The sequence below is a fragment of the Pezoporus occidentalis genome, unplaced genomic scaffold (assembly GCF_034315485.1).
Source record: "Pezoporus occidentalis ecotype Australia unplaced genomic scaffold, CSIRO_AGI_Poc_V1 ctg21, whole genome shotgun sequence".
In the NCBI taxonomy this organism is placed as follows: Eukaryota; Metazoa; Chordata; class Aves; order Psittaciformes; family Psittacidae; genus Pezoporus; species Pezoporus occidentalis.
Window position 1 is genome coordinate 1,064,107 of NW_026913964.1, and position 25,226 is coordinate 1,089,332.

The 25,226-nt window shown below is 44.6% G+C and overlaps 1 protein-coding gene across 9 annotated transcripts in view; it reads right to left on the reverse strand.

The window, feature by feature from the left end:
* The window catches only part of CRACR2B (calcium release activated channel regulator 2B), a 46,829-nt gene that overhangs the window by 18,986 nt on the left and 2,617 nt on the right, over positions 1–25,226 (reverse strand). The window contains exons 1-7 of one of the 9 annotated variants that reach the window (XR_009964906.1): positions 21,002–21,206; positions 8,856–9,111; positions 7,280–7,391; positions 4,960–5,131; positions 2,674–2,820; positions 2,280–2,370; positions 2,060–2,152 (exon numbers count right to left, since the gene is read on the reverse strand). Coding sequence is in view for 7 of the 9 variants with exons in the window: in XM_062619122.1 (XP_062475106.1) it covers positions 2,060–2,152; positions 2,280–2,370; positions 2,674–2,820; positions 4,960–5,131; positions 7,280–7,391; positions 8,856–9,068 (828 nt within the window). In the remaining 2 variants the exon portion in view is untranslated. Of the gene's footprint in view, positions 1–2,059; positions 2,153–2,279; positions 2,371–2,673; positions 2,821–4,959; positions 5,132–7,279; positions 7,392–8,855; positions 9,112–10,258; positions 10,358–21,001; positions 21,210–22,034; positions 22,059–25,226 lie in introns of those variants that run through there. The other 8 variants (XR_009964905.1, XM_062619122.1, XM_062619120.1 and 5 more) reach the window with 8 other exon arrangements.

Consider the following 25,226-nt stretch of genomic DNA (forward strand, 5'->3'; position numbering starts at 1 on the left):
TACAGCCCATGCTTGCAAACAGAGAGAAACACCAGGCACCAGTTCTGACCAGTGTAGTAGGTGGCAGAGTCAGCCTCCACGTTTATACCTCCAACTTGCTTTTTCTCTCAGTGTACCTTCTCCCCCTCTCAAAGGGAAAGTGAAGCAGCACACTGTAGCACAAAATAAAGTGCTTTTTTCTTGCTTTCTGCTCTCTGCCAGCACACAGATACAATGGTTGTGAGCAGGAGTGAACCAAGCTGACATTTCCTAGGTTCCTTGAAACACAAGCCCCACATCTCTCCCCACTGAGGCTACAAGCATAAGTTGCACCCATCTTTGCCTAAAGACTTCCAGTCCTTTGGACATCAACATGACCACATAACGATGGGCAGTGAAGTTGAGACTAAGAAACAGCAACCCCTGCCCAAAGCCTTTGGATCTTTCAATAAGCCAGGGGACAGGTTTTAAGTAAAGCACACCTGCTCCTCCCCAAGAAACCTCTATTACACATGAGCCTCCCGTTTATGTTGTCTGTACTTGGAAGCGATACTGTGGAGCAGCACGATCACAGTACTGGTCTTACGCCACAAGAGGAACCTGATTATCTGCATAGCTTAGTGAAAGTCTCAGAGTTAAGAGAATCAGAAATGACCATTCTAATAAGACTGTAGTCTAGTAGCCTAGTACTCTGCCTTGACCCATAGCAAGAAGAGGTGCTACCTAGGAAGAGCATGCCTAAGACCCATTCCTCCTGATACAGCCCCAGCATCTATGGTCCCTGGACTGGGGACATTAGAGGCCACATCCATGACTGTTCCTTCTTTTGATGAATACTTATGAGCCTGTTCTCCATATTTTTTGTCCATTCTTTTTTAAATGCTGACATTGCCTGCATCCTGTGGAAAAAAAATCCAGCACCAATCTCTGTGTAAAGAAATATGTTCTTCTAAATCAAATTCGTATTAATCTCACTGAGTGTCCCTAACCTCCCCTATTGCAGGATTTAGGAAGTAACAGTTCTATATGAACCTTATCCACCACCTTCCCAAGTCTATAAAGTTCACTCATATCTTCCCCCAGTCTCCTCTTCAAAATCAAGTCTAAGCTTTCCTACTTTCTCTTCCTAATGCAGATGCCCATTTCCTTATTCATATTAGTTCTCTGTACCTTCATACTCAAGAAGGACACAATGGAGCCAGAGGAAACTAGAACTGCACATACCAAATGAGGTACATCAAGGGTGTAGGTAGCAGGAAAATTCTGGCCTCTATCTTATTCTCATTGTCTTTCCTGATGGCACTTAAGTTTTGCTGGCTTTTCCAGCTGCTACACAGTGAGTTGATTATTTCAGAGAAGTGCCATTTCATCCACATCACAGCTAGGTATCCAACTTGGAAACCCCCAGTCACCAGCATCTTACAGGTACCTCCCATGACTTGTTTTTGTGGGGGTCATGTCTTAGTTCTTCAGACCAAAAGGAGAAAGACCTCCAGAATGGACCATCCCATACAAGTATCCATGCCAGGAATGGATAAAGGGAAGTTTCTGCTTTGATCTTCTCCATGACTGATTAATCAGTAAGTCATTAGGTGCTGCAATGCAAACATATGGTATTATACAGCTCAAGCATCACAGAACTGTTCACTCTGGTGTATTCTGGAGCAGACAGAAAACACAAACTAGAGAAATTTGGCTCTTGTATATCCATACACAACTTTCTTACTCACCACAAAAGGCTCCAAACTCATAACTTCCAAATGTATGTGTAAAAACCCTGTCTTCCTTGCCAAATGGTTATTGCACAACTGACAGGAGGATTGTGTCAAGAGAAAACAAAGCAGATAAGAAAACGTGTGATCAAAACATTCACGCTAAGACATTACAGTAGAGGACAAACCAATCACTTGACAAACGACTTCAACTCCTCCTTCAGAGACAGAGAGAACTAGACTAGCTAGCAGCAGTTTAGCTTGTACAAACCCTCAGCAGATGAAAACCATTCTCAGTCAGGAGAGACCTTAGCAGGAAGATAGCAGAAGGGGATGTGCTTCTTTAGAAAGGATTTAGGTCTTGTTACCTTCTTTTGGCAGTAAAGGATTTTCTCCAGCTCCTGCTCTTTGCTGTGCAGTTCCTTCTGGAGCAGGTTACTCCTGTCATGTCTCAGTGCTTCCTGCAGACGTAAAGATACAGCTGTGCATACAACAACCAGCACAGTAAGAGTTGTTCTTGGCCAAATAGGCCATCACGTCTGCTTCAGAACAGAGAAAGTTTGACTTCAGCCAAGAGAGATGAGGTACCTGGCAGATCAGCCTCTCCCTTTCTGCTTTGATCTGTTGCTCCATTTCTTCATAAAGGCACCTGACTTCTCGGTCATGGTCTGTCTCCTTCCTACAAAAGGTATGGGGCCCACAGGTCAGGAGAGAGAAAAAGAATACAGAAAGAAAACAGGAGAGGAGGGTGGGAACAGATTCCCACTAACAGCTGTGTAGCATTGAGTAGGATTTCAACCAGACCAAATGTTATGAGTGGACACTGATGCAAAACAAACCTGTGGGAACCAGATCAAGGTAAAGAGTCATTTTATTAAAGCAAGAAAAATCTCTGTGTCCTCTAACCCAGCCTCAACTTGCATTTGACGCAGCATCCAAGCATCAGCTGGTTCCTGACAGCAAATGGTCATGATGTTCTTACCGCTTCAGTGCCTGTTCCATAGATTCCTTCTCATGATTCACCTCCCTTATGTATGATGAAACACGCAACAGAAACTCTTCAAAATTGGATAACAGCTCCGGACGCTCTTTTCGTAGCCGAGCCCAGAGCTCCCGAATCTCTCGTGGACTGGTGCAAGCATGTGGGAGAGAAGGAAAGCAAATGAGTTTGTGTCCTCTTATGGACTGTTATTCCAACTCCAACATGCACTCAGGACAAACTGCTCTTCTCCTGTGACACCCTCCATTACATCACCTAGCAAAGAGGGAAGTTGGACAGTGATGGAGCATGCATGTGAAGTGAGATCTACTGTAAGGTTAAAATAAAGAAAGTCATCTGAAAGAAGACTACAAAGAAAGAAACCTAGGAAGCAAACCTGGAATTATTATTTTTCTAAGTATTCAGCAATAACGCATTTGGTGTCTAAACCAAGACTTGGAGAAGAACATTGAGCAAATCTGCTGTGAGCTATGGTCAAGCAGCAAACTGTTACAGCTCAACTTTTAGCACATATCACATAGGTGTTTTTTCTCAGGACTGTATTATTTTATTTTACAAGTATGGAAACTGGGGCACAAAAACAAAAGAAGCAAGTTTTCCTAGGTGTCTCATCAGGATAACAATAGAGGAAGCCCTGGAAACCCAAAGTCTTCTTTTCTGAACATGAAGTAACAACACTGTTTTGGCAATTAATTCATTGCAACTCAAACACAGCACTTACAAACTTACTCTTTCCTAGAGAGTCTTATAAGCCTGCAGACATCACTTCATGCTTCTTTTCAGGGAAGAGCTTATTTATTTATTTATTAAATCCATTGAGTACTTTGGAGGAACTGAAATATATCTTGAAATACACAGAATAATTATACATAGAGATGTTTCTCTTTGTCTAGGTGTCTCCTGTAATACTCTCTATGAAAAAGCAAACAAAAATCCCAACCAAAAAGCTGTTGATGCCCCCTGCCACCACTGCAAGATAGCCTTCTTTTTCTGTCCCAAATTGAAATAGCAGTTCATAAAAACTTCATGGTTTAGATAAAAGAACAGTTTTAATCCTGTTAATAAACAAAACAATTTATTTCTAGCAAAACCAGTGAAGATAGTTTAGACTCCTGCTCTGACCCCAATTAGCTTCTGTTTTATATTACTTCTTTACAACAGCTGGCTTGGCACAAAGGCATGACATGAAGTAGCTACTGAACTCATTGCATAAAATTGCAAGTAAGTGGTCTAAAAAAACCACAGGATAATTCCACTCTAAGACCTGATGCTTCTCAAAGCAGTCATAAACAGCAGACTCTTTCTCCAGAACAATAACATGGCTTTTCACAGTGTCATCTCATTATCTGAGGCATAGCGGCTTTACAGAATTCTTCAGGACAGAAGTTGTTTAGCATTAACAGACACATGTAGATGCTTTGCATCACACTGCAAACGAGACAAAAAATAAAATTTGTTTTATGACAGCTGCAGCTCTGTAAGCAGCGAACTCCTCCACTCCCAGCTTCTGTCTCCAGTCCTGTCTGTCTCCTGCCCTACCTGGGCTGCTCCCTGCAAACTGACAACACTGTCAGACTATGATATCTGAAACAAAGGGCTCCCACAGATGCAGTTGGGCACCCCAGCCCCAGCAGACATGCATCAGTAAGAACCAGTTATACTTCACTTGGGAAAGCCCTAAAAAAAAGGTGGATGAAACCGGGGCCCGAAGACTTTACTGGGGCCACATGCAAGAGCATTAATATCAAGTTTCAGGGCTCAGGTGAGCATCCATTGCCCAGTTTAGCCTTCCACACTCTTCAAGATCAACCCAGTCACAAGCAGTGCTTTGAACACAGATCCTTCACAGAGACTTTCAGAGCTAAGATTGTCTGAACATATGTGAACAGTCACACACCATTTTGGAACAGACAGCACACTTAATCCTCCTTACCTCGTCTAACCCTCACATGATCCTTTTCATTTGTTGTGTGCAGATGGGCTTCCATGCCATTGTTACATTTTACATCTGTGGTATGAATTCTAGTTTGGGAAACTCTGCAAAAATCACTGCACTAAAAGTAATTGATAACTGATGAGAAAACCCAGACTTCACTGCATTTGTTACCAAGCATATGAAAACCCAAGATAGCAGTACAGAAATCCCAAGAAGTGCTTCAGAGAGCAATCAACTAAGTTCACCTCTTTGGTCTTTGCTGGCACTTCGAAGTTTTAGTATTGCAAGATCAAAACATGTTAGAAGTCATGCCATGTGACTCCTCTACTTACTCTTCAAACATCTGGACTGTGCCGAGCTGCTCCATCATGGAACAGAATCGTTTCTCTTCATCATCATCTGCCGGGTCCAAGTCATCTGACCAGCCTGATTCAAAGGTCTCCTCATGTCTGGAGCGGTCCATTCTCCCTGCCCCTTGACACAATTCAATCCCTATTAACTTTCCTAATGGAAGAAGGAGGGAAGAAGGAGAATAAAGAATGTCAAATTGGATGTCATTTAATAAGCTATTTATATGGCAGCTCGACAGAGCTCCATGAGAAGCTGCCTGCGCGCTGCTGGTGTAGCATACAGCTCCTGGTCAGTAAGGAGCCTCTGTTCTGACATCCTGGGTGATGTCAGTGTCCAGTCTGCAATGCTGGGATTGAAACTGGCTCCCAACCCAAAACCAGGCTGTTAGGGCTCTGCTCACATCTGTGTGAAGATGATCTACCACCCTTGCATATGAAGTATGCAGCATTAGGTCACTTCATTGACATGTAGCAGCACTGAGGGTTCAGTTGTTAATGGTCCCACAAGCTGCTTCTGTGGCTGCAAGCCCAGCACAGAATAACACCATGCCTCAGGTCCCCAGCTTAAAAAAGTGAGGAGATCATTACCCCTCCCTTCTCATGTGCTACATCTGTTCTGATTCAAATGCTGCAGGACAAGGACTGCCTCTTGCTAGGATTGTGTATAGTGTCTGAGCAAAATGAACTTCCTCCCTGAGCACTCCCTCCTGCCCCATCCCATGTATGGATGGCTTGCAGCTATCTGGATCCTGTTTCATGCTGAGACACTAATGGCATGAGAACTTCATGCTATGCAAGGCACGTGACAAATACTGGTGCTGGGAACAAATTCTCAAAGAAACAAATCAAGCAATCCTACTCAAAATGCAGGCCCCCTTCCTGCATACAGAGGTCAGACCTCCATCAGCAGCTACTTTTCCTTTCCAAAACAGATCTGCTTGGTTCAAAAGGCATAAATGACATCTTGACTACGAGGCGAAGAGCCAAGGATGTTCAGAGCACAGATGAGAACAGGAAGCTGCTCTAAGGGAAAAAAAATATTCACTATTTGTGTACCTCAAAGTGTAATTTATAGATATATTTTACTGAGGGTGATCTTGCACTCTCATCCCTGCCCATGGCAGGGGGTTGAAATTAGATGATCTTTAAGGTCCCTTCCAACCCAAACTATTCTACAGTTCTATGGCTCTTAGTTCTGTATGTCCAGGATTTAGCCGCTTCTCTCCCACTCTTGAAATGTGTTGCTAGAAAAAACCTGCTATGTGGAGATACAAAGCCCTACTCAGCTCAGAGTAAGCCTGAGGCTCAGATAGTTAATTAAGGAGATAGGCTTAGATTAGGCATTTTGGGTGTCTGCTTTAAAGAAAGAGTCACATCTCATTATCTCTTTTACAGTTCAGAAAATTGAGGTAGAGAATGGCCTGAAGATTATTTTGACATCCTAGAAAGATTTCAGATCGCTTTAAACTGAACAATTTAAATGCATGCTCTTTTGTCAGAAGTGCAGATGTACCCTGTAACCTCTCAGAGTCCATATAAGAAGCCCTCTCAAGAAATAGACTTGATTGCAGCTTCCCTTGATTTCTGTCCCCAGACACTCCAGAAGGAAGACAGCAATATGTAAGCCAAAATCTTGAGTTAGGGGCAAAGTCTGAAAAGGACTTCAATGAAGCCAGACACAGAAAAATTACCACAAATGAATGCAATAATGAAGTGTTTTACCTAGACTGAAGCAAGTCCCATGGAGCCAGGATGCCAACACAGGTGGTACCTGACAACTGGGGACTGACACAAAGAGAAATCTTGCCTATCTCTACCAGCAATGGCACTGAGGCAGGTACCCTCATGATGTCCATCTATGGCTATATATGGGACAAATGTGCCAGATGATGAGATTTGGGAACACAGAGAGCCTACTAATAGGACTCCTACTATCCTTGAACAGCACTGCTACCAGCTGGAGACAGTTACCAAAAGGCATATTTCTGTCCTCTCATCCAGCAAAGGTCCTTACTGAGATGAACAACTGCAGATCATACAGCCAGATACAGGCTGAAGCATGTACCATCTCCAGTAGGAGGTGTTTGGAAGCTGGCTCTACCAGGTAGGCAGGTAACAGTTGTGGAAGAAGGCAACACAAAGCCTCAGAAAGGGGGATAACAGTATTGCACACACATCTTCTCCAATGATATTCACATAAGCATGGAACATTGCCCTGCATAGCTAGTACAGCTTCAGCAGAACATAAAATATCATGTCACAGGTGTACATTTTCCTTCCTCTGCCTCTGTGCAGTCCTTACCTAGCCCCAAGCTGAACTCCACAGGTGTCAGGTATCCCTTATTGTTCTGTTCCAAGCTGTGAAAAACAGTCTCCAGTTGCTCAAGGGTTAGGGGAAGTTCACTCTGGAGCCGCTGCAAAGACAAAAGAACGAACAAAAGACTCAAGTCATCCCTATGAATAGCTCCTGTCCCTGCCATCCTCAGCTCTGGCCCACAGTGATGTGCCCTTTCAGCACTGCATCCTGGGCAGGATGCGGTAAGTCTGCCAGTAAAACCAAGTGATGACGCAAATACCCACTGATACGGCGACACTTTCCATTACTGGTGATCCAAGCAGGACTGCAGAGAGGGAACTTTGGGTTATTTTCGTTGGAGGGAGCTCAACCCTCTTCCTCCTGCAATTCACAGCCACTGCCTGTAGCTCACTGCCTGCCTCCTTCCACCCCTACCCAAAGGTTGCTGCTCCCTGGGGTATTGCCAGCCTCCTGTGACCACTGCTGCTACCAAGAGAGCTCTCTTTGGACACATCAGGTACCAGCTCCATCTCTTTGGCCATAGAGGAAGAACAGACTTGTGGGTGTCTGGATTTAGTTCCCAGCTCTTGCAGGAAATCTTGCAAATCATAATCAAAATGTTCAGTCCATAACAGAGAAATAGCTTTCTTTTGTCATCTTCTGCCTGTTAGGACCATATCATTATTCCCACAACACAGACAAGGAGCAGAGAGAGATTTCCCTTCATAATACATGTGCAGAACACATAATGCGAAGTGGCACCTAAAAAAGCTTCCAGACAATAAGATGGGTAGGCTAAAACCTCCTTATTGTCTGTTAAATATGCAGCTTTAGGTGAAAGCTTAGTAAATATTTATTAATGTAACCACACAAAATTAGGTATCACACAACCCAAACCAAAGTGAGGCAGTAATTAAACCAGCATGGGCCTGCCAAGTATTTATTATAGATGGTGGGAAAGATGGGACAGGAGAAAAACAATCCACATGTAACCTTCCTGATAACCCATTAAAACAAAACTAAGAAAGAACTACAGTGATTCTGTTAACAAATACTGTTCTTAACAGGAACCAGCAAAACATCATTTTACAGCAAAGTTACAGGTCAGGCCTAAAGTGAGTTTCTGAGCTCAGGCTTTAGATATGATTGAAACAAAGAAGATATACAGCTTTTTTTAAGAGGTTGGTGGGTTTTCTTCCCCTTGTTGATTGTGGGGGGGATTTCGGAGGTTGTTGTTTCGGTTTTTCAAATTAAACCAAAGCTTTCCCCTCCCCAGAACTCCCATCCACTGCTTGCTTAATGCTCATAGGAACTGTTGCAATTTTTTTTTAATTTTATGCATTCCTTAAAAATTTGGAATTGCTGTCCCACTTATCCCAGGAATTCCCTGCAGGTCCAAGGCCCTACTGGGATTTTTGGCTCCTAGCAGCTGGCCGTGGCAGAGTTTTGCTCCCAGAAACCTGAATGAGACACAGCCCACCTGCACCCTTGTCAAAAGTAAAGATACACAACATTCTCCCCGCTTCTGCCACCCCTGCCTTTACAGCTCCTCCCAGGATACAGGAAGGATTTTTTCCCTCACCTGCATGTCCACCTTGGTGATAAAACCCTTCTCATCCTTGTCACACAGCTGGAAGAGCTCCCTTGCCTTCTCGAGCATCTCCACCTGCACATCTTCCAGTTTGCTCATCTGCCTGGAAGGAGAAGCACCAGGAGCCACCCCATCCTCCTCATCCCCTTCCTCTTCTCCTTCCCATCGGACATATCCCAAGAGCGCTCCACTCTGGTTCTCCATCTTCTCAAAGTCTTTTTTCCCAGGGCAAGAGCAAACAGAAGAGCTGCAGGGCAGGAAACAGAGAAACCCCAGTCAAACGTGACCTTCCACTTCCACCCCATGCATCATTTGGTTACATGCTTTTTAGTTTGAAAGAACGATATTCAGCATCTGTATCTGGACTAGATGATCTTTAAAGGTCCCTTCCAAACCAAACTGTTCTGTGATTCTATGGTCTGTTTACCGGGGGTGTGTGGAACTTGTGTCAGAGGTACATACCACACATAGGTACACACTGTACACAACATGGATGTCACCAAGCCTACCACACAGCTGTTATCCTCCATACTGATGGCCTCCAGACCATGCATGGAGCAAGGATGCTCTTTTGCCATCTTTCCTCCTCTGGCTCAGACCTACAGGGCAGTTCAAGTTCTCTGGTGGTGAAAGCCAGGTGCCAAGGGAAGGCTTCAGCTGATACAAGAGGATAAGAGGGGAATATTAAAGCCCGCAGGTAAATCTGCATGGGAGAAGGGATGAGACAGGGGCCTAGAACACCATGAGCAGGGCCTGCTCTCAGCTATTGCACAGCTCCCTGAATGCCCTGACCAGGATGGTTCTCTCGTGTCTTGGTTCCTCTGGCAATAACATGTGCTTTTCCTCCTCCTGCTGCTTTTCTGTACCACCTTTGAAGACCAAATCTTCCTCACAACTACAAGAACCCAGAGCAGGACAAAGGCAGATAGGAGAAAGATCTGTGCAAGTGATGGAGGAAAGAGAAGGAATGTCTCTCCCAGCCCTTTCCCACCCAGATCCCCTGGCTTGCCTTTTCCCTCTGACATTTTCTTGTTAACACTCCCCAAATAGAAACTTCATATCCCTTCATGTTTTTACAGCACAAAGAAAGGCCAGGCAATGTCTCCACTGGGAAAAATTTAATAAGCTGGGCACTCCTGCCCCCCCTTGCCTTCCAGCCTCTGTTTTGAGTGCTTGTAAGCTGCCAAATAGAATTTTAATCTGAAATGTTCACCTTTATAGGAAGGAAACCACAAAACTACGGAGAGAGATTTCAGAGGCCAAATAAAATAATTCCCATTCTTACAAGTACCTAAAACAAAAAGCCTAGGAACAAGAGCACCCCTTTAAGCACAGCACTGTCATTGAGAAGATGCACAGAACACTTCCCTGCCCGAACCCAACTACCAATTTACTGAGGCCACGTAACACCCTCCAGACAGCTTTTCTTCAGGAACACCACCACATTCCTTAAACCTCAATGCACTGACTGCTTTAGACTTCTTCTGCAGATCTGTGTTCTGCATTGCAGGGCAGAAGTGAGCTGTGCAAGCAGGCTGAGAGCACATTTAAACTGACAGCCAAAGAGGGCTTGAGGGTTGTGGGCTTGTTTTTTTTTAATCTCTAAGAAATTAAAAGCCACGTACAGATGCTGTGATAACAAACAAGGTAATTCTGTTTGCACTCTTAGTACAATGGGAGGACAAAGAGCATGATGGCCGCCAGGAAGAATGTCACATGCAAGAACTATATGAAGCTGACACAAAAGGCGAAGGCAATTATGTACTGAGCTATTTGACTCCATTTATTACTGCTGGTCTGTGAGCCAGAGAGTGGCTTTGCTTCAGATAACAAGCAGAACACTCTGCTCCCCCTTTCAAATTAGTGTTTTTTCAGGGCACCTCCATTTACTGTCACTTGAGAAGATATTTATGTGAAACTCTGCAGAAGACTACCAATAAATGGGTACTATTATGTGTTCCTAGTGAAGTAGACATCCCTGGCAAGAAATGGACACAGCTGGGCTCAAGTCTTGGGGAATGCTGTAGAGGAAAGGAGGGAAGAAAGCAAAACCAGAAAGAAGGCAGCGGGTGTCTCTTTTGCTCTTTCTCAAACAAACCCTCCTACCAAGCTTTTTTTTTTATGTGTTATGGAGCCACTGAAGCAAAATTTGGAGACTAAAGCTTGATTCTATCCATTAGATGAACGGTCAGCATGCTTCTCATGGTAAGTCCAAAAGAACCCCAGCTTCCTTTTCACATTCAAGTAAAAGTTGCAAAACTGGACTTGAAATTAAAAATAAAAACCCAAATACCTTCTGCTGCTTAGATTTTACAGGTGATTACAGTGAGGAACCACATGACCACACCAGTGAATGATAATTATTGGCTGCTACAGGCCACCTCGATGAAGCTTTTTGCTAGATCCATTCCTTCTGCAAAGCCACAGTTGCAGCACAAGCAGCTCCTGTACCAGATGGTGAGTGCAGGCAGCAGCAAAGGAGGAAATGAAACAGGAGTTCAAAGCGAGAGCCACGACAGCGTTGCAGAAAACAGCCAGAATAAGAGAAAGCACAAGTAAGACATGTTTTCTGAAACATCCCTCTGGGTGCCCAAGAGACAGAAGTAGAGATAATTTTACTTTCTTATTATTAGCTTCATCATTTCTATTTCAAAAGCCAGAGCAGCCCATGCAGTTGATGTCTCCTAGCTCTGCTGCAGCAAACAAGAGATTGTACAAGGAGGGCGTTCTGTTCTCTCCAAGACATATTTGCAAGCTGAAATCAGACCCATTACATCCCTGCCTCTAGCATCCCCTCATTTTATCAGAAGCCCAGCTGTAGCTCCCAAATGTTGGCTAAGCTAAAAGCCTCTGAATTGGAAGAGCTAGGAGCCTGACAGGACAAGAGTCTGAAAAGATTTCACTAGCATAGGAAAGATCAAGCCCATTAATTGAACAGTTGGAGGACAGAGTCACTTGTTCAAGCTGCTTTAAGTGGCCTCAAGCCAGATGTGGCTTTTTCAATGGTGAGGCAGCATTAGAAGAGGAACAAAACATCAAATAAGAGAGATCCCCAGTAACCAAAACAGACTGCAGCTCTGATGGGCTTCTCTCCCAGAGGTCTTTTACTGAGAAGCTCTTCATCTCCATCCCTGTTTGTAAGGGCACTGCAGAATATAAATGCAGGTATGACACAAAGCAGATCTCAGGCTAATAATCACTGTCATACCTTCCCCAGTCACAGATCATGACTGCAAACTACTGGGGAAGCAGCTTCATCAGCAAGATTCAGGACATCACTGAAAGACAACTTTGAAAGAGGCTGAGGTCAGTAGAATGCTAAAACTGTAGACTGGTACCAAAAGTGAGGCCAGCAGAGCTGGCTTGGGTGCAAAAAGATAGCTTGGGAAGAGCCACTCTTGCTGGACAAGTGGAGAAGGCAAAGATAGGTATGGACAGCTAATGCTTTTGGTCAGGCAAGCCTGCTAAGGCTTCCCCAGTGAGATGCAGCCAAGCCTCCTCCAGTGACAAAGCCAGGGGTTGTTAACAAAACTTCCTGACAGGATGCATTTTTCAAGGTCTCTTGTGGCAGGACAAGGTAGTCATTGAGTCAGCACCAGCTGTGAATTCATTTCTACACTAGCCTGGAGTCAGGACAATCTCTGTATCTTGGACTGTTAATTTCCATCATAAGAACATCCACAATGGGTCATGAGCTCATCTAGCCCAGCGTTTTGCCTTCAACAATGGCCATGAATGGCTGATAAGATAAAAATTACAGCAGGGCAAGCACAGAGGCTCAGAGGCTTCCCTGAAGAGATCTGCCAGCTTCTAACCACTGTCAGCCTGGGCCAGTTCCAGAGCCACAGGGTTCCTCTGTCATCCTCCAAGACACTTGCCCAGCCTCCCTTTGAATCTGTATGAAAACATCCACTGTTCAAATGAACACACTGATAGACATGGGGTGCCTGCTGCAATCAGCGGGTACTGACAAAGATTCATAGGACTATTCCAAATGTTTGGGTACACGGTTTGACCAGCACCCACTCCATGAGAGTCCCAGCTTCAACTCAAACAAATGTTTCTTGCCACCTTCACAGCTCAAAACCATGCCACAGACCAAAAACTCCTCTACCAGGAAGATGGAAGCGCCATGGGGGTGCCAATGGGCTCCAGTTGCCCTGGTCAGCCTCAGAGTGTAATGTTTTTCTGCAGTCCCCTTTCCACACACCCAGAGGTTTGGTTGCCTGTGCTCAAGGTCAGCTCTGACATTGCACAGGCAAGATATGGGCAGTGTCCAACATCTGAACAACCTGATACAGAGCTTGAGAGAAAGCCAGTCTTCAGGACCTGTGGATTACACCAGGTATCTCCTGCCACAGTGTGTGCTGGGGCCAGCAATTGACCTGCTCCTGCAAGACAATTCTCCCAGAGCCTGGAAAGCGGATCTTCTCAGACACAGCACATAATAAGAAATGCAACTGCCAGTAAAGACAGCTAACAACAGGTCTTGTATTTCTACACAGAGGTAACTAAGACCAGTTTTAAACGTGTGTTTTAACCACCTGAGGCATAAACTGCAGTATCCTGTGCAAAACTGTGCCAGAAAGTCAGCTGGATCCCATGGGAATGGTATTCTTTGGGGAACCATAAGACCTGAATTCTAATCCTGATTCAGCTTGCCGTATGGCCCTGGGTAAGTCGCATCACCTGCCTATGCTTATAGATTGTCAGCTCCTCCTTTGGTTCTGATGCTTGTGACAGCTGGCACTTTATTTTAAGACTCAGTTCCTGGAGACTGATAATTACATAAGAAACTCAAGCATCAAAATAGTTTCAAAGCCTCAAAACTGAAGAACTAAAAACTTGAACACAGAGCTTGAAGAAACTGCAAATTTCAACACACAGAGGAACTGACCCAAGGTGCTTTTCCTGAAAAGTGAAGATTCTACTTTCAAAGTACCAATTTACTGTCTCAGAAATCTGCTTCTTGTAGCAGTAAGCAGTGTCAAACAGGTACAGAAAAGTCATGGCTAAAATGCTATCAACAGCCAAGCCCTTATCTAGGTGACGACTGTCACCACCATGTGCACATGACAACTTCATTTGTCTGAAGTTTTTTTCTGCAACTCAATGACAAGGAAAGGAAAGTGGGGAGTGCTGCCAGATTTTCCACAGTTGGTCCTTAGATGACCCCAGTCACCGCAGGGCACTGTAGACACGCTGAACACACAGCATTCCTAGCAGTTGTGCCCCAGGGCAAGACAATGAAGCAACAGTTAACCAAGGCAGAAAAAACCAAGCACAACTGGCTAAGTGGCTTACCCAGGATTACAGAGCAATTCCAGCATTTGGATCCTGAAGAGCTGTAAGGGAAAGCACGTTTTTGCTTTCCTGTACCACTGAATTTATGGTGACATGTTGGTAGAAAGGAATATTAAGGAAGAATCATTATAGGTATATAGTAAGTGTCTAAGGTATACCACAAACTAAACTGCTCAAATACTTGCCAGGAAGTTTCCCAGAAGACATCTTCCTGTATCTCTGCCCAAGACAATATTATTAGAAACAACAAAACCACCCCCATACTAAAGCTAAATATTTAAGCCATTTATTTAAACAGATCAGAAGAACTTCCCCCTCCTCCCCCTTTCCTTTCTAGTCCTAGTGCAGAAAAAGTGTCTTACAACTTTAAAGGAAGGAATTCACCAGGTGATTATGTGTGCATTTACCAGCTCTTGATGCATAGCTGCAGGAGACAGGTTTGACCCCATGCATGAGAAGACATGACACAAAGAGAAGGAGATGAAGGGCTAGGGTAAGGGATCCCTGCAGCAGAAGCCTGTTGCTTCAGCAAATTACAAATGCACTGCAAAAGCATGCCAAGACGTGGTACTACAAAGCATCTGTTGCTTGATCATGGAATGGGAGTGTCACTCAGGAGCAGCTGAGTAACAAGTATGTTTTAAGAGAAAAGAGCAATAAAAGCTTCACAGGCCCTTATACCATTTTATATCAAACATACGCCATTTGCTCTGCTTGTTCTACCTTCCTTTCCCTCCCAGTGTTTTGAAAGCAAATAATTACTATAAAAAGTATTGGTTGTAGGACACAGTCACATCTACACATCCCAGATTTTATAGTCCTGTGAGATTCAGCGATCAAATACATGTATTTACAATTACTATCCTAGTTGCGTGCAAAAGTACATACTCTAAATGCATTGACAAAATCACAGACATACAAATCTGACCAGCTGAGGAGCAGAAGTCTTGCCAAGGAATGGCACTGACCCCCATGTCACACTGGCTTCCACACAGGCTGAATTTCCAAAAGCTGCTCAAAGAAACAGGGCACCCATTAGGTGAAAATTGTTTTAACAGGCTCTGCGCAGTGCCTTACAAGGCTGGGAGCAGAGCAGAGTTATTCCACAGTGTACTTTGCTCAAAACTATTTTTTTCTTTCCTTTCTCTAGGAAATTTGTTTCCGTTGTTTGGAATTTGTTTGGGTGGTTGTTGGGTTCTCCCTTCCCAAAGGGAACAGCAGGAAAAGAAATACAGTGAAAAAAAAAAAAAAAGAAAAACATCAATTGTTTTATGGGGTTGTGGTTTTTTTTCTTTTTTTTAAAAAAACCTAAGAAACCTATGCACACCCTGGGCAGAGAGCCTGAAATCAGGTGTAATATCTAGAGCTACACTTCACTCACTTTTTTTCTCTTTTAATTGCCTGCACTTCATTGTACTCTTTAAGGAAACGGGAATGAATCCAGGAACCTTTGTGTTGTTTACTCATCAGGAGTTTAGCCCAGCTTGATAGCCCTGAGCTAACCCCTGCTGCAATATCGATGGATGACTGCATTATGAGATATGCCAGTACAATACAGAGGTATATCCCAGAAACATAGGCAGCTGCAAGCAGCTCGGTCATTCCAACTAGCATCTTAAAGAAAGGTGCTCTGCTGCAGTTCACCATTTCCCTCACTGAAGTTCAGCAAAGAGGAGCTTATCATACCAACTTCTTGATCTTTGCTAAAAACACTTGCCACAGAGGCACTTGTTTGATGCAGACTATGCTCCTATCTGCAAACACCTTGAGACTGGTGACAATTCTGTTCTTATTTCAAGAGATGAACAAATAAACTTCTTAAAACTGCATTTACTGATACTTCCCAATTCAACAGCACAACAGAAAGCACCAACACATGCCAAGGACCATTAATGTAAGGTCTTCAACTCAGATAGGTAACTGCAACATACCAAACCAACACTCTTTCCCCCAGAACCTGCCCCAAGTCCTCCATCACACACACATGTTGTTCTCCAGCTATGCCCATCGCAAGCCAGTGACACTTGTCAGCTCTCTCACACTGGCAGTGTGGCAGCACTTGCAAACCTTGAGGGTGTGTGTTTGCACTGGAACCGCTCCTACTAATTGGGGTTTTGGCTTTGTTGGATTGTTTTGCTTGGGGGGTGGAGAGAGAAAGCATCAGTTTTTCCTCTAACAGTATTTGGGCCAAGAGTTAAATCTCAGCAATTAAAAGCAAAATCCTAACCATATTTTTTCCATAAACAGCTAATGGCCTGGGATCTGTCAATACAACTAGCACACAGCTGATTTTTGAGAAAATAAAGAGCATGTCTGCAATCAGACATGACAAATAGCAACAGCTAGGTTAAAAACAACTAATTTTTGCAAATTCCTTCACTTTATAACAGCTTACAAGTTTCTTAAGAGACAGAACAGAACATTGCAACATCTCATACAACACAATGTAAGGATTCATCTAATATACCAAAGCAGCAGAGGAATGGAAAAACCTTTGGCATCAAGAAGAATTCATTGTATTTTCATAGGCTGGAGATCGTGCTGCACAGCCACAAAGGACACGGTTAGCCAGCTGTAAGTAAACATCATTCACTTAGTGAAGTGGAAAAGCCTCTGAGCAGTATTGAGTTTCCTGCTGATGCCACTGCTGTTAATGTTCTACCACAAATATGTGGTTGTTAGAGAACAATCAGCTCTAGAACACAATTGAGAAAGACAGATATTTTAGTGTGAAGAGATAATACAGTCTTGATTCACATCAGCGGAACAGTGTTATGAAGTTGGAGTTAGATGCTGCAAGTAGGAAGATTACACCTGTGTAACACCAAGCATGTTGACCGCAGAATAAGTGCTCTGCTCTGCTGGTGATACCTACAGGCCAGGCAGGCAGGAGCCAAACAAACTTTCTTTGCCAGCCGAGATGTGGGAAAAGACAAAGAGCTTGGCTCTTGACATCAGACACACTGGATGATTTTTGAATCAAAGTGAAAACTGAGGACTGGGAACCCTCCTTTTCCAAGGGATGGTGTGGCAGGCAGGAAGGCCCCAGAAGGAAGACAAGCTCCAGACCTAAGCTGGCATTTCAAAGCTCTTCAAATAGTCTTTACAGGAAATTACGTAATTCTGGAGCAGCTCCTCAGCCTGTTTAATTCAACATTGCTGGCAACTTCCTCCTGCCTTACCTGCGCCTTTAGCAAAGGGAGCCCTTGGGTGCAGAGCAGGTTGTACCAGAGACAACAACCAGGAGTCTTCTGCTGGGCTCATGCCACTAGTTATTGAACAGCTAAGATGTCATTCAGGAAAACTCCACCCATGACAAGCAACACCTTGGCTGCTACAGCTCAGCAAGGACACATCAGCAGAAATGCTGCTGCGGAGACTCCTTTCACACCCCGAGAGCAGCAGAGGCACAGGTATATGAGGCTCTCCCCCAACTCTCAAGAATGCAACCACACTTGGTGTCCTGCAGAGAAAATTCAGGCTGAAAGGAGCACACTTCAGTCCTGTGCTGGTGGTGAGTTAGACACTCTGCCAGCGTCCTTGAAACACTTCAAGGGCAAAATTATACTACACAGAAACAGCCTTTTGTCGAACAAATAGATAAAAGGTTCTGTTGGATACACAAAACTTCAAATGCAAAAGCTTGGTTTTTGTGAGTTGCCTATGTATCCAGTTCCTGAATGGCAGAGATGATGAAGAATTGTTCTCAGTCATTATCATCTTTAAGAAAAGAACCCAGGAGCGTCAGATAAAATAGGTGGTGGCAGTTGCACATCAAGCAGGAGGAGGCACTACTCTGCAAACCGTTAAAACATGGGGCTTGCTGACATGGGATGCTGAGGCTGTCACAGGAGTTCATGGGCTGCAGAAGTGACTGGGTTTCTTATTCCCCAAGTTTGTCCATAAAGGACTGCAACTGTTTGGTCCGAGCCACAAACAGACAGAAAAGTGTACTGGGAAAGCATCATTATACATTCATGCTAGGAAGATGAGGGTATTTGCCATTGGCTACTGTTGGAGACACAGTGCTGGTTCAGCCTGGCTGTTCCCCAGCATGAATAGAAGCTCCTTCCTCATCAGCAGGAGCCACGCTCAAAGTCTTCCACTAAAAGGACCACAGCATTTGCTACATTTTCACTAAGGACAGTCCTATGAACTGGATATGGTGCTCCATCAGCCAAAGGTCAGGCTTCTTCCCACAACTATCACTGCCATCAAACCCATAACTTGGATGCCAAACTCAACTCAGACTCCCCCCTTGGAGTTCTCAGATTCTAGCTATGCAATACTAGAACAAAGATTTTCCTTTCCAGCAAGAAGCTGAATCTCTTTATGACACTTTGTCTAACCTCAACAGGAACCCTTCTGGGCTGCTGTTACCTGTGCACACTCATCCAGCACAATCATGTAAGTCAATCGCCCTCTCTAGGCATCTTGTCACTAGTTTTCACCTCTGTTGTAAGAGAGGGATACAAGTGGTGTTGGATTCACGGAGGATGATCTTTCTGCCACCCAGCCTTGGGGGTGCTGAACAAGAAAGGTTGACTGCTGCCCCTAATTAGCTCCCGGTCTTGTCTGTCACTTCTTCATTAAATTTTTTAACACCCACCCACTGTCCTGAGCTCAAGCCCCTTCTGGCCAGCTGCAAGTTTTCCTCAGCCACTTTATTGTCCTCTTTGTGCAAAGGCTAAAAATCCTGTGACAATCCTATCTCAGCTGAAGTACCACAGAACTGAGCAAGAGCCTTACCTTTGTTGATCAAGATCCCTGGTCTTGAAATCAGCCTCATACAAACAAAATAATCATAGCCTTATGTTATCCTCAAATAGCTCCCCCATCATACACACGCATAGATGAAATACCAAACCAGAACACCAGACCACCCAGCCCCTTTTCAAAGGAGAAACTTCTTTTTGGAGAAGCACCCACTCACACTGCTTACTGAATACAAGTGAGAGACAATGATTTCTTCTCCAGTGGAGCTGGCAAGTTCTCTGCAGCACTTGAAACCTCCTTAACCAGAGGGCCACAACTGCAGGGGGATGCATAAAGTATGAAGTTCAGGCATCTTTTCTTCATCCCAGGAAATTCACCTCCAATATCTTGAGAACTGGACACAGTGATCTCACCCCCATGACCTTTTCTAGGCTGTATGTTAGCACTGGGACCAGGAGGACAAGCTTTACATCACTACTCTGAATCTGCAAGATGCACTTAAAGGACAAATGTGGTTTGCAAAGATTAACGAGTAGGAATGACTATGGAGAGGATTTCTAGGCACCTCAACTCCCTGGAGAAGCCTCTGCATGGCTGGTGCTGCATTGGTTTTGCCCAGGAGCGATGTGTGAGATCCATAGACAGTTTGACCTTTCTGCAAATGCTATTAAAACAACAAACAGAGCAGAGGCAGCTGGGTGAAGCCTATTTCCAAGAAGATGCTTAACCCACTCTGCCTCACAGAGATGAAAATAGCCATAAGCATAGGTGTGCGACACTTGGTTATCTCTGAGCTAAGGATCTACCCTGACAACAGTGGGTATACAGGTAAAGATTTGCCCCTTCCTGTGAGCTGAGGAGATGTTGGCTGTGCTAGGCAAAACGCCTTTCCTGAAACGCCAGTGTAATCTGTGCACTGGAAAAGGATGAAATCCATGCCGTGAATAGAGACACCTCTTGGCTGTCAAACCTCTGAGGGCACCACAGGTGAACTCAACATTCCCACTCTTTCTCCCAAAAGAATAGGGGATTGGTCTTAATGTACAAGAATTCCAAGATCTCATACAAGATACCAGAAACACCCTCTCCCATTCAGGGGGGACAATCACACCAAAATACTGAATTCTCAGATTTCTACAAGACAGAAAACTACAGAATGTTCTAAGCAGCCACAAGCCCTGAGCTGCTCTTCCACAAAGTGGGATAACAACTGGAAGGCACATGTTTCCTGCATACCAGGAACAGCTTAGGGCAAAGAGCAGTCAAAATTAAGGAATAGAATTTGAAGCAAACTCAGAAGCAGACACTGTCTGAGAAGTGCTTTTGTTCAACTTGTGCAACTGTTCTGGGAATATTCCCCTCTTTGACAAAAGCTTACACTGAGTCAGAAGATCACAGCAGAAACACTGATACAGGATTAAGGGGCGGGGGGGGAGACATAGGTGTGCTTATGAGAGACAGTGGAGAAATTCCTGACAAATGTTTTAAAAGAAAATTTTCTAAGTCTTCACAAAGTATGCAGCAGAAAATCCTTAGTTTTCACTCTAGGCAGCTCAAGAAATCCGTTTCATAAGAAAACATTATAACCCCACATATTATAAGCCCTTATTTTCCCCCTCTACTTTTGAGTAATCCTTACACTGCAATGTAATCATTGCAGCTATTACTCTAAAACAGCAGTTCCCCAAATCAATGAGTCAATAGAATTAGTTAAGCCACCTGCAGAACCATATCAGAACTGAGAGCAAGTTCCTTCAGTTCCACTTTTGCAAAGACCTTGGGTGATCCGGGCTGAAGCATGAACCCTCTGTTAATTAAGCACCTCCAGCTCCTGAAAACCAATCCATAAATTTTCCTTCCTCCATCGTGGGAATAATGACCATTTTTTTCTGTGCAGTAGTGTACAGTGACACTGCACTGAGGTTTACTCTGCTGCTTTAAAGCAAAAGCAGGAAGTCGGAGCAGAAAGTTCCTAGGGAGAAACTGTGCTGAGACACAGTAACTTACAAAGCTGTCCAGACCTCCTTCTCAAGTAATTCCTTGCCCAAATCAGAGAGGCTTTCTTCCCTCCCCTCCCCTCCACCCCATTTGCTCTCTCTGCAGATGTCCCCAGGTACCTGGAGCAGTAGAACAGTATTGCTTCCCTTCCCTGGAACCAGCAGTATATTCCGCAGCAGAAAACTGGTGGAGAACAAACACTGCCACTGTAAATAGAGTATCAGAGCAGGTCCAAGCTAGGAGGTGTGGTTTGCAATGCTCCCTGCGCATCTCATCCCCCTTCCAATGTAGGCTAGCAGCCATGGGTTCAGAAAGCAGCGCAAGAAAATTTGCCACTAAGCTCCCAAGGTAAATTCCTTGTAACCCTGTCTTGAATGCAGCTGTAAAGGAGAAGGGCTGGTTTCTGAGCTGCCTTAGGCAGGAGGGAAAGAAGAGGTAAGAAAGTAGATAATCCCTCATCTCACACTGACCTTACCTTCCCTGAGAAACTCTAGCTGTAGCTGCAGCTACCCTCTCTTGTAAGTAGCTAGCTGCCTATCTCCCTGATGTCAACAGGGACAGAGCTGGAAACTACCCGTGAATCCTGTCTCAAGTTTGCTTCAACATCTACATAGCTGGCAATCTGTTTCACAAAGTGAAACACAGAGAGCATAGGAAAAAAGAAAGGCAAAGTGCAAGATGACAGCACAAGGAGCGTCTTTCTAATGCACAGTAAAACATACCCTGCGATGGGGTGCAGACCCCAGGACTTCCTCACTAAAGCAGCCAGAGATGTCACCCTCTATCCTGCCACTGACCAGAGCGCCCCTCTATCCCACAGCACCATCAACAGGAAGTAAAGCCACCCCTGCCTGATGACAGTTGGAGATGATGATGGGGATTTTACACCCAGTGGCAGCTCCAGGGCTTCCAGGCAGCATGAAGCTTCCCCTGAGCTGTGTCAGCTCCCACTAGTTAAACCTGAGGACTTCTTGGATGGTGACAAAGAAAAAAGAGCATGTTGAGACCCTGGCAGGCTGGCTCTTCATCACCTAGTACGAAGAGCAGTATGGTTAGCAGGGGTAGAGTCCCCTCTGCTCACCCCTGCCCCAAATGCCTCTTTGTGTCAGCCCTGAAGGATAATATTTGCCCAGCAAACAAGCTTTGCCATACCATACAATTCATGAGCAGGCAAGCCTAGCCTCTACAGAGAGCAACCCACTTTTCCACTGATTCCCATTGAGATTCCTGGTGTCTGAACAGCAGAGACCTCATCATCCTGCAAACAGAGGAGCTCCAAATAGCCCCATCCTCCCAGCAGCAAGCAATGATGGGGCCTGCAGAAAGCAAATGTGAAGGTGGGTCCTTCCCAATTTCAAAGATTTTTAAATTATTTCAAAAACCAGACTAAAAACATGCACATGAAGACTACTACAAACTGTCACATTTGTCTTTAATGCAGGTATAACAAGGCTAGTGAGCTTCCCCAGGCCAGCTGAGGGCTCTGTGCTGCTGGACGGCATCTCTGCTCCTCTCCAGTCCTCAAGGGTTCAGCCTTGCCTCAGCCCCAGGACCACACATCCTTTGGGGGAGGCTCTAACAGTGTAGCTGAGACAACAAAAAAACCCAGACCCACCCATACCAGGTACCTGTCCCTGAGCAGAAGAGTTTACTCACCATTTTGTTTACTGTTGCTGCAGAGGCAATGCTTACACTGAACCGTGGTCTCAGCTGGGATGCTACCAGAACAGCACAAAACCCAGAGCAAACCTCTCTTCTGCACCTTTCAGCCTGCCCTGTCTCTAATCTCTGCCTGGGCTCCTTTATAAAGCTTCCCTTAGTACTGACCAGAACAAAATAAATAGCATTTTGGAGCTATCTTAATGAAATGAAATAATGAAATTACATGGATAAAGGTCAGGAAATATGAAAAGTTACAGTTCCCATAGTAATGCTAATTCAACCATACTACACATCCTGCGCCTTTAGCAGTACACAAAGAAAAAGGCTTCAACCACTGATGCCAAAAAGGTTTTTGATTTAGTAAAGACACTTGAATACCACCCCTCACATGCATTGTTCAGAGAAGCAGATTTTCAGATCGAATTGGATTAAGCCAACCTAAGTATCAATATCCAGGGCAACAGCAAGAGCTCTCAAACATGGTTACAGACTGAACATTATTTGCCCAACCTGAATAGAGGAAAGGGATCCAGGCATCAGAACAGGTTGAGTCACCAAGTATCAGTCACCATGAATTCTGCACTTTGGTGCAGCAGGGAGCTGGTAAGAAGAGTGGGGAGAGAACAATTGACCAGCCCCCATGCCCCCGGAATTCGTAAATGTTAATCCATTTCTATTAAATGCTTATTTATTTGGTACTGACAGCTTGAAATATCCCCCTTCACGAGTCTGGAAACAGGCTGTGAATGAACTACAGCCATGCTGACCTTTCTCCAGTGCAAATCTGCTTATTGCTCTGCTCTCCACGCTCCTGAGGTCTTATCTTCATGCTTTACATAAAGCCCACATTACTCTTCCCATAGAGAACAGCTACAAGTGGTACATTTGCATTTAGCAGCTTTGAGTGAGCAAACAGATTTGCATGGGAAGCAAAAGACTCTTCTTGTGCCATAGGAAATACATTAAATCGAAGGGGGTTCTGCATTTGTACTGGAGCCACAAGCAAGAGCTATGGCAAAAATAAGGCTCAGCAATATTTACACAACTCATCTTCACCTCAGCTGCCTGCATGGGCGTACAGCTCACCTTCCCTAGCCACTGCATGGCCATGCTAGTCCTTGCCAATAGATAAGCTGGTCAGTTTTCTTTTACAGAGGGTCAGTCCATTTGTCCAGAGAGAAAACTTCAACACCAAGCATGCTTTTGACATACAGGTTACCTACAGCTTAAATTCCCAGCTGGAGATGAGCTTGCTTTCCTCCTCTTGATTTTACAAAGTGGAAACTGAGGCAGATAAAAGCACTACTCTTACACAGAGATGATTTTGTGAATAAGATGGAGAGGTGTTTGGCTTCTACAGCAGTGAGGGCCACTGAGTTTTCCTGTATTACACATTAGATCTGCCTCCCTGCACCTGCACCTCTCCCAGGCTCCCTCTACACCCATTCTACTGCTTGCAGCTAGCCTGCGGTCTGCTTCTAACCCTCCTTTTCCAGGGGCTGGACTCACCTCACTGTGCCCAGACACAGTTGGATGTTTCCCAAGAGGTTTGCTTTCCATAGCCTAAATAACATACCTAGACATTCCACAATCTTATTTTTAACACTACACAGCTGCCAGTGCTACTCCCCCAAAGGTTTGCAGATATCCTGCTTGTTATTCTTTTGAAGAGCTTGAGATAGGAAGCAATAAACAGCCAGACACTGTTACCTCGATTGCACAGCTGCAATTGACATTTTTCAAGCCTTCACTGCATTGCTTTAGCCTTCATCCAGCACACATGACAGAGGCTAATTCTTTCAACAAGCTGTAGAAGATGTCTTAGAGCTCTCCCCTTATTCCTATTCCCATGTCCTCTTTAGAAATACAGGCTGCCTCAGCCTATGATATACAGTCTGCTGTGAATAGCAACATCTCTGCATCTGCCAGGGTCTCACCAGAACCACCAGCCAGCCCCATGCCCAGGCAGTGCTGGACCACCACAATAGATACCAGTACGTTCATAGCTGCCAGTCACGTTTTTACCCTTGCAAACCAGGTAGTGGCTTCTACATGGATGGGGCCATTAACTGGTGCAGAAAAGTGATACTAGCACAAGAATCAGAATTACAGAAGCAGGAACAACAGCTCCTCCTTCAGACCTCACCTCTGTTAAATTCACTGCAATCACACATTTCATTAGATAGAAAGCAGGATTTTACAAGCCTCTTTGCTCTCAATCTTATTACTTCACAGATTTTCCTCCAGTTATGCCAACCAGATGATAGCACTGTACCCTTCCAGAGCATCATACCATACCCCATGTCTTCCCAAACAAACCTATGATTAAAGTCACAGTCTCTAAGAGCACAAGACAGTATTTGTTCCAGTTTCAGTGCTCTGCAACACATGGTTATGAGGAAAACACTTGGTTGAAAAGTCCACAGGACTTCCCGGTCACAATACCACAACCTGAACAAAGCATGGGCAAACCCACCATGGCTCCAGACTTCATTTGGAAGTTCATGGTGCCACAACCTCCACACAACCCACACCAGCTATTAACCTGAGGTTTTAGGTCAAAGCTCACAGTGTTTGTTATTCCACTTGAGGCCCTAGTTGCTGCAGCCAAGTGAAATACTGAGGTTCAAGCATTCCTGGCAGCTTATACAGACATGCAGAAAACTCCAAGACAATCAGAAA